Source organism: Ictidomys tridecemlineatus, chromosome 4 (genome assembly GCF_052094955.1).
Source record: "Ictidomys tridecemlineatus isolate mIctTri1 chromosome 4, mIctTri1.hap1, whole genome shotgun sequence".
In the NCBI taxonomy this organism is placed as follows: domain Eukaryota; kingdom Metazoa; phylum Chordata; class Mammalia; order Rodentia; family Sciuridae; genus Ictidomys; species Ictidomys tridecemlineatus.
In genome coordinates this window covers 13,583,906-13,599,298 of record NC_135480.1, presented here as the reverse complement: position 1 = coordinate 13,599,298, position 15,393 = coordinate 13,583,906, and the positions used below count along the sequence as shown (strand labels likewise).

At 37.6% G+C, this 15,393-nt stretch overlaps 1 protein-coding gene across 1 annotated transcript; it reads right to left on the bottom strand.

The window, feature by feature from the left end:
- Nucleotides 1-1,079: 1,079 nt before the first annotated feature.
- On the bottom strand, nt 1,080-7,437 carry LOC106144632 (olfactory receptor 5B2). The gene is made up of 3 exons (XM_078045982.1): nt 7,300-7,437; nt 5,601-7,149; nt 1,080-5,050 (listed from the first exon to the last, which is right to left on the bottom strand). Exon 3 carries the CDS (start codon nt 5,027-5,029, stop codon nt 4,097-4,099), a length of 933 nt encoding a protein of 310 aa, XP_077902108.1. The 5' UTR covers nt 5,030-5,050; nt 5,601-7,149; nt 7,300-7,437; the 3' UTR covers nt 1,080-4,096.
- Between the last annotated feature and the right edge of the window lie 7,956 nt (nt 7,438-15,393).

The following is a 15,393-nucleotide window of genomic DNA, read 5'->3' as shown; positions in this document are numbered from 1 at the left end:
GCAAAACCCCAAGAGTCTTTTCTTCCACATTCTTCTCCTGGAAACCACTCAACTTTTTCTTTTTCTTTTTTTTTTTTTTTTTTTTTGGTCCATATAATTTGACCTTTGGAAGAAACCTAGCTTTTTTCACTTAGAATGTATTTAAGATCTTCAATATTATTACCTTTGTCAATGGTGGAATCTCTTACTGCAGGATAGCATTTCATTTTAAGGATGTTACAGAGTGTTTATCCATTCTTCATTTGAGGTACATTATGTCAGTTCCACTGTTTGGAGATTATAAATAAAGTTTCTGCAGGTTTATTCATGTCTAAAGTTTTTAAATTGACACATAATTGTATATATGTGTGGGTTCAATGTGATAATTTGATAAATGTATACAATATGTAATGAGCAAATCAAGGTAGTTAGCTTTTCCATTTTTTAAAAAATACTTTTCATTTCTCTGTGTTTTGGGGAGCCTTAGAACCTCCCTTCCAATGAGCATAGGTATTATTTTACTGGGGTAAATCAATGTGAGAACAATTGCATTTAGTTGTAGAGCAAATGCAAATTTAATTGAAAAGAAACTGCCCAAATCATTTTTCTAAAGATGCTGTATCACTTTGTTTTCACTTGCAGAGCATTGCCAATTTCTTCACATCTCCATCAGCATTTGGTATTTTAAGATTATTTTAAATTTAATTTAGTTTTTATTTTTACTTCTTCTTTTGCAGAAATGTATCAAGAAATATCCTCAGCAAAAATTATTTTCATAATCCTTGTTTGTCTTATTACTAAATTTGGGGCCTGGGATTTTCTTTTTCCAATACCAGGAACAGATCCTTTCTGTTCTCCATATAATCACCTCTAAATCATACTTACAAAGAGACCCATCACACCTTGCTCACCTGGGCAAGTTTATTGGTTGCAAATTTGGTTTTATGTACACAGATGGCTTGTCCTCATATTCAGCTATGTGACGTAACCCCTTCAAACATAATATTCTCATTTGCAAAAAGAAGATAATAATATAGTGTAACCTTCACACAATCAAGAAGACTATAAGAAGATATATAGAGAAAATAGAGCAGTTTTTGGCACATAGAAAGTATTTCATTAAGATTAAGTTTTATTATTTTATTACTTAGATATAAATTTACCATAGTATGAGTCACAAAATATTGCTCAAACATCCCATTTGCTTCTCTTTGTGCACCTATTCCACTACCGTTCAAAAGAGACATGTGCTACTTATAGGCAATGGATTGTGGAAGAACTGGCATGTGCTATTTCTGGGAGGATTGAAGCATAGGCACAATATTCCTATTGCCTCTGCCATAGAGAAGGAGGCTTAATGTTCCAGCAGATACTGATGGGCATATGGTGAAGATTTTATTTGCTACCATCTTTCAGAGACCATGAGTAAATAGTCCTCCTCTTCCCAAGACAATCTGTGTGATAGACATAGATTCATATGTGTGAATTAAAATACAACACACCAGGTAACTTAAACAACAGAAACTTATTTTTGCATAGTTCTGAAGATTTGTAATTCCGAGATCAAGGAACAAGCCAAATCTGTTCCTGATGAAGTTTCTTCCTGGCCTGTTGATGACACTTTCTTGTACCCTCCCATGGTGGAGCTCTGGTGTCTGGTCCTCTTCTTGTAAGACACCAACACCACTGGATTAGAGCCCTATTATGCCCTCATTAACCTTATTTCTTTTTTACCCTGTCTTGAAATACAGATGTTGTTAAACACCTGTAAGCATACTAAAACGTGCACAATGGGAGTTTCAACATGAGAGAAGAAAGAAAAAGAATATTTTAAAAATGGAGTCAAATCTTTCCCATTTTTGAAAATTTATGTATATATACATATATAGAGAGAGAGAGAGAGAGAAATTAAAAAACAACTTCTACACAACCAATAGTTTAAAGAAGAATTATTTTTAATGAAATAGAAAATAATTCAAGACAAAGGAAATGCAAACATAACATACCAAAATCTATGGCACTCAGAAAAAGCAGTGTTCCTAGAAAAATTTGGGGCTATAATTTTTTTATATAAAAATAAATAAAGAAATCAATAAAATAGCTTTATACTTCAGAAACTAGAAAAAAAAAGAAATGCAAAGTAAATCCACAGTTAAAAGAAAGGAAATCATAAAAGTTTAGAGTGAAGATAAATGAAATGGACAATAGACTAACAATAAAGAAATCAGGGGCTGGGGCTGTCGCTCAGTGGTAGAGAGCTTGCCCAGCATGTGTGAGGCAGTGGGTTCAAACCTCAGCACTGCATACAACAAAAAAAATAATTAATTAATTAAAAGTCCAATAACAGCTAAAAAAAAAAAATTAAAGAAATCAGTAACCAAAAGCTGATTCTTTGAAAAGATCAACAAAAATGATTCCACAGATCAATCATGGTAGAAAAAGAGGAATACACAAAGTCAAAAAACTAAGAAGAAGAAATAAAAATGAGGATATCACTACCAACCTTATAGAAAAATTTTAAAAGATTTTAATAAAATATAAACTAACTGTATAGCAGCAAATTGGGTAAACCCAGATTAAAAAACAGAAATTCTTAGAAATACACAAACTACAAATAATAAATCAAGAACAGTACTAAGTCTGAATGGCCATTTAATAAGAGAATAAATTGAATCAATAATAAATAATCTCTCAATAAGTGAAAGCACAGGATAAGAAGGCTCAATGGGTGAATTCTAAAAACATTTAAATGAGAATTAACACCAATTTTTCTTAAATTCTTCTCCAAAAAGAATAGAAGGCACTTAAGAAACACGTCCTGAATCATTCTATGAGATCTGCAGTACCGGATGCTGGGATGAGAAAAAAACAATACAAAGAGTCATCAGGAAAATGCAAGTTAAAACTACAACAGAGAGAGAAGGGGTAGGGGGTGGAGGGTACCAATATCATTCTGAAGAGCATCCGTCCAATGATGTAACTTCCTTCTACAAGGCCTTGGGTCCTAAAGGTTCAATCATCTCCCAACAGTGTCATCGGCTGAGAATAAAGTCTTCAACACATGATCCTTCGGGGGACTTTAAATATCCAAACCATAATGATAACCAAAATATGTAAGGAACTCCTACAACAGTTAGGACCTCGCACCTTTTAGAATGCCGTCCTTCAAGAAGACAAAAAGACAACAAGTGTTGGAGAGGACACAGAGAAAAGGGAACTCCTGAACACCACTGATGGGAGGTAACTTTGTACAGCCATTACAGAAAACAGTATAAGGATCCTCAAAAAGTTAAAAACATAACTACCATATTATGCAGCAATAGCAATATGGGGTACATATCCAAAGGAAATCAAATCAGTCCATTGAAGTGAAATCCACATGTTCACGTTTATTGCTGGACTATTCACAATAACTAAGATATGAAATCAATCTAGATCTCCAACAATGGGTGAATGGACTAAAAATGTGTTTCACATAAACAATGGGATATTATTCAGCTGTAAAGAATATAATCCTGTAATTTACTGCAAAATAAATGGAATTGGAAGAATTTATCTCAAGTGAAATAAGCCAGATATAGAAAGACAAGTACCACGTTTTTTCTTACATTTAAATTTTTTTTAAAAAAAATCAGAAGTTTACCTGATGCTAGATAGTGAAAATAGTGATTACTGGAGGAAAGGAGGTGGGGAGGGAATGAATGAAGGGAGGCTTTTTGGTCACTGCGTGCTACATGCATGTATTTGAAATGTCACAAAGAATCCCATTGATGTATACAATTAATGCATGGTCATAAAAAATTTTAAATGCCATCAATAAGTTTTATGAAAAGCAAAACCCAAAGTATCTGACCCATTTTTGACCCATTTTTATTCAGGTATATATTTTGACCCATTTTTATTCAGGTATATATTTTGACCCATTTTTATTCAGGTATATATTTTGACCCATTTTTATTCAGGTATAAAATGTCTGGATGTGTTTTCTTTTTTTACTAAATGATAAATTTTTCAAGTGATAAGTATATGGCTTTAGGAATTAAACCCAAGTTGGTACTTAAAATACGAATGAAGATGATCCAAGAGACGTGAGATTAGTTATATGCATCCTACAACATTAAAATCCCATTCCTAAAGATGATGTGGCCCTCTGGAAAATCTTCTGGAACGCACTTTTCACCTCCTTGTTCCTCAGGCTGTAGACCACAGGGTTCAGCATAGGGATGATGATCACATAGAAAACGGACGCCATTTTGTCTGTGTCCATGGAATGACTGGAGGTGGGTTGGAAATACATGAAGATGACCGTCCCGTAAAATATGGAGACTGCAGTGAGGTGAGAAGCACAGGTAGACAGACCTTTCGCCGAGTGCATCTTCCAGACGGTCATAAATATAAGCAGGTAGGAAATCAGTATAACCAGGAGAGCACAGATGACATTGACACTTGAAGCCACAATCAGAACCATCTCATTAATGTGTTTATCGGAACAGGAGAGAATCATGACTGCTGGGAGGTCACAGAAGAAATGGTGGACCACATGGGACTGACAGTAGGAGAGCCCAAATGTGTTCAGAGTGTGGACGGAGGCGTTCAGGAAACCACAGAGGTAGGAGCCCAGGACCAGACGCACACACACACTTTTGGTCATGATGGTGGTGTAGCGTAAGGGTTTGCACACTGCTATATAGCGGTCGTAAGCCATCAAGGCCAAGATGATATTTTCCAGAGAAGCAAAGGCTGTGAAGAAGAACATCTGCACGGCACATGCGTTGTAAGAGATGGCCTTGACTTCCTCAAGGAATCCAGCCATCACTTTGGGCGTGACAGATGAAGAATACCCAAAGTCCACCAAAGAAAAGTTGCTGAGGAAAAAGTACATGGGAGTGTGGAGGCGAGTGTCCAAGAGAATCAACAGGACCATCCCCAGGTTTCCCAAAACAGTGACGAGGTAGACGAGGCTGAACAAGACAAAGAGGGGGACCTGTAGTTCTGGAGCATTGGTTAGACCCTCCAGGATGAACACCTTCACTTCTGTGTGGTTAAGCATGGTGAGTCAAAATTCTCTGTACTAAGGAAGAAAGGAACAGTGAGTGGTCAAGGGAAGAGGAATAGCACTAAAACACATAAATTCTGTTATTTCATCCTTTTCTTTCTTCTTCGTGGTTTGCTGATCTAAAGCAAAGACTGGGACCAAAAAAAACTAAGGGACAGATAATCTATATAGTGACACATTGTTGAAGCTAAAGTATCCTTGCAGATCACATGATCCGAATCACACCAGTGTGAATGAACAAACTCAGGTCCAGGAAGATGATATATTTGCCTAAAGTCACATAGTTGTAAAAAATACATCTCCCAAATCATATCACCTGAGTCTATTAAGAGTTTGCATCCTTATAATACACACTTACATTTCACCTGGCTTAAATGTGGTTAACCTTCTCAACAAACCTACAAAAGGCTTGTGTTCATTTACAGGCATATCTACTGGCAAAGCCAAGCCTTCCATTTGCTCAGACTGATTCCCAAAAACTCTATGCTTAAAAGAAGTTTAATGGGATTCAATTCAGCTCTATTCATATTTATTCATGCATCCATTAGACCAAAGAGTAAAGTACCTGAGAGATGCATATAAAATAGAGTGTTACAGCAGCTTTGTGAGAGACAAGTGCCATCATCAAGCAATTTTGAAGAGATCTGGTGTCCTGGTAGGGTTTAGCCTCTGCAAAGAGATGCACATGAAATTAAATAGTAGCTTCACCCTACTCCCTACCTGGGAGACATGGTTCCTGACTTCTTTAGTACTGGTTTTCTCTATGTTTTAAAATATTTATTTTTTAATTGTAGGTGGACACAATACCTTTATTTTTTTAAGGTGGTGCTGAGGCTCAAACCCAGTGCCTCACACACACTAGGCAAGTGCTCTACCTCTGAGCCACAACCCAACCCCACTATTTTCTCTATTTATAAGACAAAAACAATAAAAAAATGAGACCTATCAAAGGGATTGCTGTAACAGTTAAATTAGATAATACATTTTCACAAAAGAGCACAACATAAGTGTCCAGCACAGTCCTGATGAGTATTTCCTGTGAAGTGAGGCTTGGGCTGGGAGGATGGTCTCCATCTTAGCCTGGGAAAGCTGAGTGCTTACTCTGGAGCTTCCAACTTGTGGTTCAGTCTGGAAGGCTCACTCTTGAATTTGCTTTTCCTCATTTGCTGAGTGCACTGTCCTTTCTGTGCCCTCCAGTGTTTCTTCCTCTCTAACAACCCTTTGTGGGAGGATACCAGGACATTCAGCCTATCTTCTGCTTAAATTTACTTCCAATTCACAGATAAAGGAGTTTCTTTATCTAAAACCCATTCTCACCCATATTATTCTCATCCATCAGCTGAATTATGGAGATGAGCATGGAAAATTCACAGAATCATGGGGTTCCATGTTTATATATCTTAAATTTGATTTTGGAGCCTTTAGCATGACCTCTGTTCTCTGGTAACAACTTCCCTCTTCAGCCTTCTGGCTATTTTGCAAAATTTATTTGGCTTCGCTCTCCGCCACAGGCATTTGTGTTTACAGATTTCTAACATACATGATAATATAACCTAAAACGCTTCATCGCATATGCTATGGTCTATGAACACTAACAAGAGAATTGTAGATTCAAATATAGATTTCACTTAATCGTCACAACCACAAAGGTAACGCTCCTATCGATATTTACAGATAAGAAAGCTCAGAGTCTTAAAAGTCAACTTATTTACTAAAACCATTTGTTGAATATGAAATAGATTCAGAGTTCCCCTGCAGGGATGAATGATTCTACAAGATGTACTCTGAACAGCTTCTCGACCAACTTTTCTAGATGTAATGATAAAAAAAAAAAAACAGGTAAGATTATGCAGTAAGACCCTTGAAATGGAGTACGACTCTAAATAATTTCACCAGGTCCTTTCTGGAGTGGAAAGAAGTTTCAGTTCAAGCTGTTCTTCTTTGCTTCCTCCACAATGACAAAGGAAGAGAGTACACAGGATGAAATCACCGCCTACGAAGTCACAGCATCATCTGCCTTACGATCGCTCCCATCTTCAGGGATGTCGCCTCCTGTTTCATAAGTATCCCTGAACTTCCTACTTGGAGAAATATTTTGCTATTGGGACTCTAGCCTGTTTCCAAAAAAAAAAAAAAAAAACAGAAAAAATGCTCATGACATCCTTTTCTAAGCTCATGTAATTCATAAAATCAAGTTCTTTATTGCTTTTACATATATTACAATTCTCACCAAAAAAATGAAAGTATGGAAAATAAAAGCTTACTTTGCTCCTGAAATAAAAGTGCTGGAACTCCTACACTTTCTGGGATCTGAACCTCTGCCAGGGAAGAGTGTATACAATTCCTTTAGAAAAAGCTCTTTCTTTTAGGGGACTGGTCAAAAAAGCACTCTTGCAATTGTCACTTACTTTATTCCAACATCAGTTTCTTTATTTGTGATGTCATCAGCGTAGCTGGGCAGGTGGCAGAAATGTGTCTGTAAATAGCAAATAAAAGAAAACGGATAAAACAACTCGGTGGTGGGTTACAATTTTAACCACATTCAATATAATTTTTACCTTGGGATGTTTTCCCGGTAATGATTGTAGACTCACAGAAAATCCTGCTCGGAGAAGGCCACCCTGTGTACTAAGGATAATTCCCATTCAGAAGAGGGAATAAGTGACCACAGTGGCTCTGCTCCCAGTTCTACTAAAAAGATGTCAAAAGGAAGGATGGGGTTGGGAGTTTAGAGGCCAATGTATGGGACCCAGGAGACATATGAAGATCTCCGGGGAACAGGTCCCTTGTGAAAGCAGCCCCAGACATTACTCCACTTATGTAAAGAAGCCCAATTAAACTGCCTGTGGCACTCAGCTTGACCTATTGAGTAAGCACACAAATGTATCTGTGGGTTTGTTTTGGTTTAATTGGGGCATAATTTAATTGTGTACAGTAAAAATTCTGCATTTGAGGGTACAGTTCTGAGTTTGGACAAATGTGTGTATATGATCATGTTCCCACTGCTACATTCAGAATAAAGAACAATCCCATCAGTCTAAAAAAATTCTTTATTCTTTCATAATCCAACCATCCTGTCACCATTAGCTCCTAGAATCTACTGGTTTTGTCCATATAGATCTTTCCTTTGCAAGAGAGAGAGAGAGAAAAAAATCAGATAAATAGAATATACAATGGAATACAACCTCTTGAGTCTAGCTTCTTTCCCCTAGTAAAATGTATAAGTGAGTATTTGTTTCATATATAGGTGGTTTGTTCCTTTTCCTCGTTGAGTAGAATTATATAGATCTAGGCAGATTTTTAATGCTAGCTTTTATTAATTATAATTAACACTACACAGAAAAATTAATGCAATCAATCAACAAATATATGAAGAAATATTCAACATCTCTGGCAATTAGAGAAATGCAAATCACACCATCAGAAAGTCAGCTATCAAGAATACAAACAACAATAAGTGTTGTTGAGGATGTGGGGGAAAAGGCACACTCATACATTGCTGGTGGGACTGCAAATTGGTGCAACCACTATGGGAAGCCATACGGAGATTCCTCAGAAAACTTGGAATAGAACTACCATTTGACCCAGCTATTCCCACTTCTTGTTTATACCCAAAGGACTTACAATCAGCATACTACAATGATGGAGCCACATCAATGTAGGTGGCATCAAATGTATAGTGGCTCAATTCACAAGAGGTAAATTATGGAACCAACCTAGATGTCTTTCAACTGATAAATGGATAAAGAAAATGTGGTATACACACACAATTGAATATTAAGTCAGCCTTAAAGAAGGGTGAAAAATGATAGCATTTGCAGATAAATGGATAGAGCTGGAAAATAGCATTCTTAGTGAAATAAATCAATCTCTCAAAACCAAAGGCCAAATGTTTTCTCTGATGTCTGGATTCTGATCCATAATGGGAAGGGGGGCTAGGGAAGAATGGAGGAACTTTGGATTGAGCAGAGGGGAGTGAGTGAGAGGAAGGGGTTGGGGTTGGGAAGCATGGTGGAATGAGACAAACATTATTACCCTAGGTACATGTCTGATTGCAGGACTGGTGTGACTCTACAGAGTGTACAGCCAGAGGAATAAGAAGTTGTGGTGCATTTGTGTATACAATGTGCCAAAATGCATTCTGCTGTCATGTATAAATAATTAGAACAAATGAAAAAAAAAGACAAAAAAACAATTAAATCTGCTATGAACATCAGGTTTGTATTTGAACATTGGTTTACATTTTACTAGAGAAATTACACTGAAGTGGGGTTGTGGGCTGACATGGTAAGTTTATGTTTAATATTATAAAACATTGCAAATACTATTTTTAAAGAGGTACCATTTTACATTCCACTGATAATGCATGATAATTTTAATTCCTTTATATCTTTGCTAACCTTTAGCACTATCTTCCAGGGTAGAGAAAGTATATTCCTGACAGAATTAAGATTCTGGGTGAAATATCTTCAGGCTTCAAGGAATTTGTGCTGCTTAAGGAACTTCCATTGATATTAGTGGAACATTAGGAAAGGTTAAATCACAGATGCTTAAGGCATGGTACTCTGGGCAAAGTGGAAGAGGACAAAATTTTATATCTGTGGAGTGATATAGGCGAGTTGGTATTGCAAAGCTCTGAAATATTCAAGAAATTGCATCATCGTATCACAGGGATATCTGTATCCCATGTTTATTCACAATAGGTAAGTTATGGGATTAACCTTGATGCTCATCAATGGATGAATGAATTTTAAAGAGCTTCTATATATGCACGTGGAATACTATTCAGCCATAAAAATAATGACACCCTATTGTTTTGTGCAAAATAGATGAAACTGGAGCTCATCATGTTAAATGAAATAAGTCTGAAATGGGAAGACAAATACTTCATGTTTTATATGGATTCTATATGGATGTTTTAAAAAGTCAACCAGAGCAGGGCACAACAGCTCATGCCTATAATCCTAACAGCTCAGGAGACTGAGACAGGAGAATCACAAGTTCAAAATCAGTCTCAGCAAGGGCGAGGCACTAAGCAACTCAGTGAGACCCTCTCTCTAATAAAATACAAAATAAATGCCCCTGAGTTCAATCCCTGGTACCCACTCCCAAAGAAAACAGTCAACCAGAATATGTAATAGTGATCACCAGAGATTGAGACAGGAGTAGGAAGGATAGGATAATGGACTAGGGTACTTGGCAGTAGAAAAAGTTAAGTAATGAAGTGTTTGGGATACTTCATGTCTTCTCTCAACTGCTCATGGAAAAATATATAAAGAGATAAATATTTAAAGATGGAATTTATAATGAAAAGGGAATTAGAATGTAGAGATTTTGGAAAGTCTCTGACTATTCATGTAAAGAATTTTAAAAGCATGCTTAGGAAGAAATCAAGAGTGTAGCCCAGAGACGATTTGAGAGGGAGATTAGTATTGCCAGGAGGAAGTCAGATGCCATTCAGCAAGGTAATGGGACCTTGATCCTGAAAACATTTTTAAACTCATGGAGGCTACCACACCCATCACAGACCTACAGTGCCAAGACCTTTGGGGCACAACTGTTTTGAGGCAGGTCAACCATGCTCACATAACCCTGCTGCCCAGGAAGATCTGAAAAGTGTCTGTCTCCATATTCTGTAGATGCACTCTTTGGCTGCCCCAGCTGTGGCTCAGGCAGGACCAGATGCAATTCAGGACCCTGTTCCTAGGAGTAAAAAGCAGTGACGGTCATCAGCATCCATGTGGTGCAAATTCTGCAAGAACACAGAGTGCATGTGCATGAGCTGTGAAGGCACCACTACCTCCACTTTGATTTCAAAGACCATCACTTGCCACAGAGGCAGGGCAGCTGCAGAGGCCCTGTCAGGGCTACCATGACTCAGCAGAACCACGGTGGCAGGTCTACCCCCAACGTTCCAGACCCATACGGCCAAGAGTGCAAATATAGCCTGGGAGAGTCACTGGTGTTGAACACCACTCCTGGAGAGCTGCTGTGTGGGCTAGACCCAGCAAAATAATGAGGCCTTGGGGCTCCCATGGGACCCCAGGGAATGGGAGGAATGGGCTCTTTAGGGTCTTGGGAACCCACCCCCCATCCTAGTGTGTCCAGATGGTGGGACATAGGACACAGGATCATTGGATTCTTGAGATGTAATGTTTGTGTTGTTGAATTCTGTTCTGACTTGGAATCTGCTCTTCCTGTTGTCATGACTCTTTTGGAGTGTGAATGTCTATCCTACAGCTGTCCCATCACTGTAATTTCAAAGAATATAACTTGTTTAACTTCACAGGACCACAAAGCAAAGGGGGAATTTGCCCCATAAGAAATTGTGCCTTGAGTCTTACCCATATCTGATATGGATGAGACTCTGGACTTTAGACTTTCAAGTTGCTGCTAAAATGAGTAAGACTCCTTAGGGATATTGAAATGGAATGAACATATTTTGTATGTGAAAAGGACATGAATGTGGGGGTGGTTATGAATGAGTACCGTGATGTTAATAGGTCCCCTCCAAAACTCAGATGTCGCCAATGTGGTAGTATCAAGAGTAGAACCTTGAAGATGCAATTATATCAGGACTGTTCCTCTATCATGGATGAAATTAAGACTCTTCAACTTTGCCCTTCACCTTCCATAATGTGAATACAGTATTCCTCCTCTCCAGAAGACATAACACACAGCGAAACCCACTGGTGTCTTGAACTTGGACTTCAAAGCCTCTGCATTTGTGAGAAAATAAAATTTTGTTCTTCATGAATTACTTCATCTCAGACATACTGTTATAATTCACAAATGGATTAAGAAAGTGCTCAATGAAGCAGTCATTTTAACTGCACTGTTTTTAATATTCCAATTATTTAGATCAGAGGTTCTCAAACAGAAGTGAATTTGTCCTTCTCAGCACCATTTAGCAATATCTGCATCTGCAGAAATTTTTTTGTTACACATAAAAAAGGCTGGACTGCTGGCATCCAGTAGGCACTAAGAACACTTCACAAAAGATGTATACAATCAATCAACAAATATATGAAAACACATTCCACATCTCTAGCAATTAGAGAAAAACAAATCAAAACTACTCTAAGATCTCATCTCACTATAGTCAGAATGGCAGTTAAAAAGAACTCAAGCAATAATAAATGTTGGTGAGGATGTGGGGAAAAAAGTGCACTCATACATTGCTGATAGGACTGAAAATTGGTGCAACCACTATGGAAAGCAGTATGAAGATTTCTCAGAAAACCTGGATTGGAACCACCATTTGACCCAGATATCCACTCCTTGGTTTATATCCAAAAGACTTACAATCAGCATACAGCCACATCAATATTTATAGCAGCTCAATTCACAATAGCTAAATTATGAAACCAAACTAGATGCCCTTCAAAAGATGAATGGATAAGGAAAATGTGGTCTATACACAATGGAATATTACTCAGCCTTAAAGAAGAATGAAATTATGACTTCTGCCAGTAAATGGATGGAGCTGGAGAATATCATGCTAAGCAAAATAAGCCAATCCCAAAAAAACAAAGGCCAAACATTTTCTCTGATATATGGATGCTGATCCATAATGGGGGAGAGGGAGTGTGCTAGAGAAGAATGAAGTAACTTAAAATTAAACAAAGGGGAATGAAGGGAAGGTTGGAGGTAGGAAAGATGGTAGAATGAGATGTATGATTGCGTGTACAGCCAGTTCAACGAGAAGTTGGGCTCCATTTGTGTACAATGTGTCAAAGTGTATTCTGGCTGTCATGTATAACAAAAAGAACAATTTTTTTTTAAAAAAAAGAGCAAACTACATGATTCATAATAAATGGGTATATCCTAGGAACATGCAGTCCTTGAATTCTGAATCATGAAGAAATATAAAATCTGAACTAACCCATAAGGATAAAAGAGATGGAATCAATAGATTTTTAGAAAATCTACCCAAAATCTAAGGATCAATTCTTTCACTGTTTAATTCTTCTGAACTTTTAAAGGAGAAATAATCTCAATACTTCTTAAACTTCTTCAAAAACATTGAAGAAGAGATCATGCTTCCAAACTTTTTTTATGAAGCCGACATTACCTTGTTATCAAAACCAGAAAAGAATACTACAGGAAAAAAACATCACAAGCTAGTATACCTGATGAAGAAAGGCACACAAATCTTCCACAGGATGCTAACAAACTGAGTTCAAAAGCACATGGTAAGGATCATGCACCATAACTTAGTGGGATTTTTTCCTTGGGATGCAAGGATAGCTCAACATTCATAATGGAATGAAAAATATATTGTCATTTCCATAGATTCAGGGGGAAAAAGCATTTAACTTAATTCAATAATTTTATGAACAAAACTCTCAACAAATTAGGCTTAAAAACACAACAAAAGCCATTTGTGACAACTCACAGCAAACATCCTACTCAATGATGAAAGTTAAAAGTTTTTACTCTTAGTTCAAAAATGAGATGAGGATGTCTATGCTTTTCATTTCTTTTCAATATGGTACTGGAAACAATATGGTACTCAGAGCAATTCGGCAGCAGAAAGATATGAAAGGCATCCAAGTGAGAAATAAGAAAATGGCATTTATGCACATAACATAATCATTTTAAAGAACCAATTAAAAATGTTAGGAATAATAAATAAATTAAATTAAGGATACAAAATCAATGTACAAAAAGCAATAATAGCTCTCTACATTAGAAACAAACCACATAAAGAATAAATCCAGAAAATAATCCCTTCTACCATAGCTACAAAAATATTTAGGAATAAATTGAGCTCGGGAGGTGAAAGATCTATACACTGAAAACTATAAAACCATAAAATATTGATGAGAAAATTGAGGAGGACACAAGTCAATTGGAGTTTTTGAATACTGAATACTTAAACATGAATTAGAGAAGTTCGTATTGTTGAAACACCCCATGCTACCCAAAGGAATCCACTGATTGAATGCAATTCCCATCACAATTCTAATGACATTTTTACAAACACAGAAAAAAACAAATCTACAATTTGATTGAAACCTCAAAATACCATGAAGAGCCAAAGCAATCTTGGATAAAAGAATAAAGCAAAAACTGTTTACAAAAGTAAAATCCAACAGCAATGGATTTAAGGTGACACCTGAAAAATGAAGCTGAGCTGGTAACATCAAGGGTCACAAAAAGCACTTTCCAGGCAGGAGAATAGCAAGAGAAGAAGTCTTCTGGGTAGAAGAAATTGAGGGGCTCACTGAACTGATGAAGGCCATGGGTACAGGAGCCCAAAAGCAAGGGGTGGGGCTCAGTGGTAGAGTGCTTGTCCACCATTCTTGAGACCCAGGTCCAATCCTTAATACTGAAAAAGAAAAACACAAAAGAGGCAAAAAGAAGAGTTTGTTGGAGGTGATGGTAGAGATGCAGGTGACGGGACAGTGATGGGGCTCAGCACTGAAAATGAAGAACGAGGACACACTAATGACAGGTGAATCCATGCAGGCACAATATAAAGAATATGCTTGTTAGCACAAAAGGACCAGGCCGGATGCAGACTTCACGGATCAGCACAGCTTTTGTTCAGGAACCGAGTGGCGCCTCTGATAGACCTACTTTCCTGGTGGAAAATGAGCCACTGGAGAAAGGGGGAGTTCAGGTTTGTATAGGTCACACTGAGAGGTGTCTCCATGAATGAGCATGTCCGTTTGAGCCAGATGGAGGGTGTAAGGTCAGTGGGTGTGGGGTCAGTGGTCAGTATCTGGGATTAATCTTTACTAGGCCAGATGGATGATGTGAGAGGGGGCAGTGGTCAGCAGAGGGGAAAGAATTTGTTTAGGGTGGGATCAATGCTTTGACCTCTTCACAGAAACTGCCATTTCAGACTTGATGGATATCTCCTTCCCAGAGCCTGTCTTGTCACTGGGAAAGAATGTATTGGGAAAGGATCCATGTATTGCTTTCTCCCTCTTTCTTTCTCCCTGGGCCATATATTTTGGGGTTTGTCATTTTCCATATCTAGCAATGCTGATGGACAGAATGCAGTAAGTATGGAAAAGGAAGCACTCAAGAATAATTCAGTATCATTGGGTTGGTGTTGCTGCCATCCACTGAGTCATTTTTACAGTAATGACTCTGGAGAAATAGGCTAAGAGGACAAACAATGAGAGTTCTTTTGAACTGGTGTACTTGAGATGCCTTTGAAATAACAAAGTGGTGATATCAAAGGAGACATCACTAAGAGTCTGGTCCGTGTTGGGTATGGTGGCATGCCTGTGTAGTGCCAACTACTCAGGAGACTTAGTCAGGAGGATTACTTGGGCCCAGGAGTTTAAGGTCAGCCTAGGCAACATAGCAAGACTATCTCTAAATAAATACTTAAATAGAAT

Coding starts and splice junctions, on each gene's coding strand:
- LOC106144632 (XM_078045982.1), bottom strand. CDS start 5,029: ATGCTTAACCACACAGAAGTGAAGGTGTTCATCCTGGAGGGTCTAACC.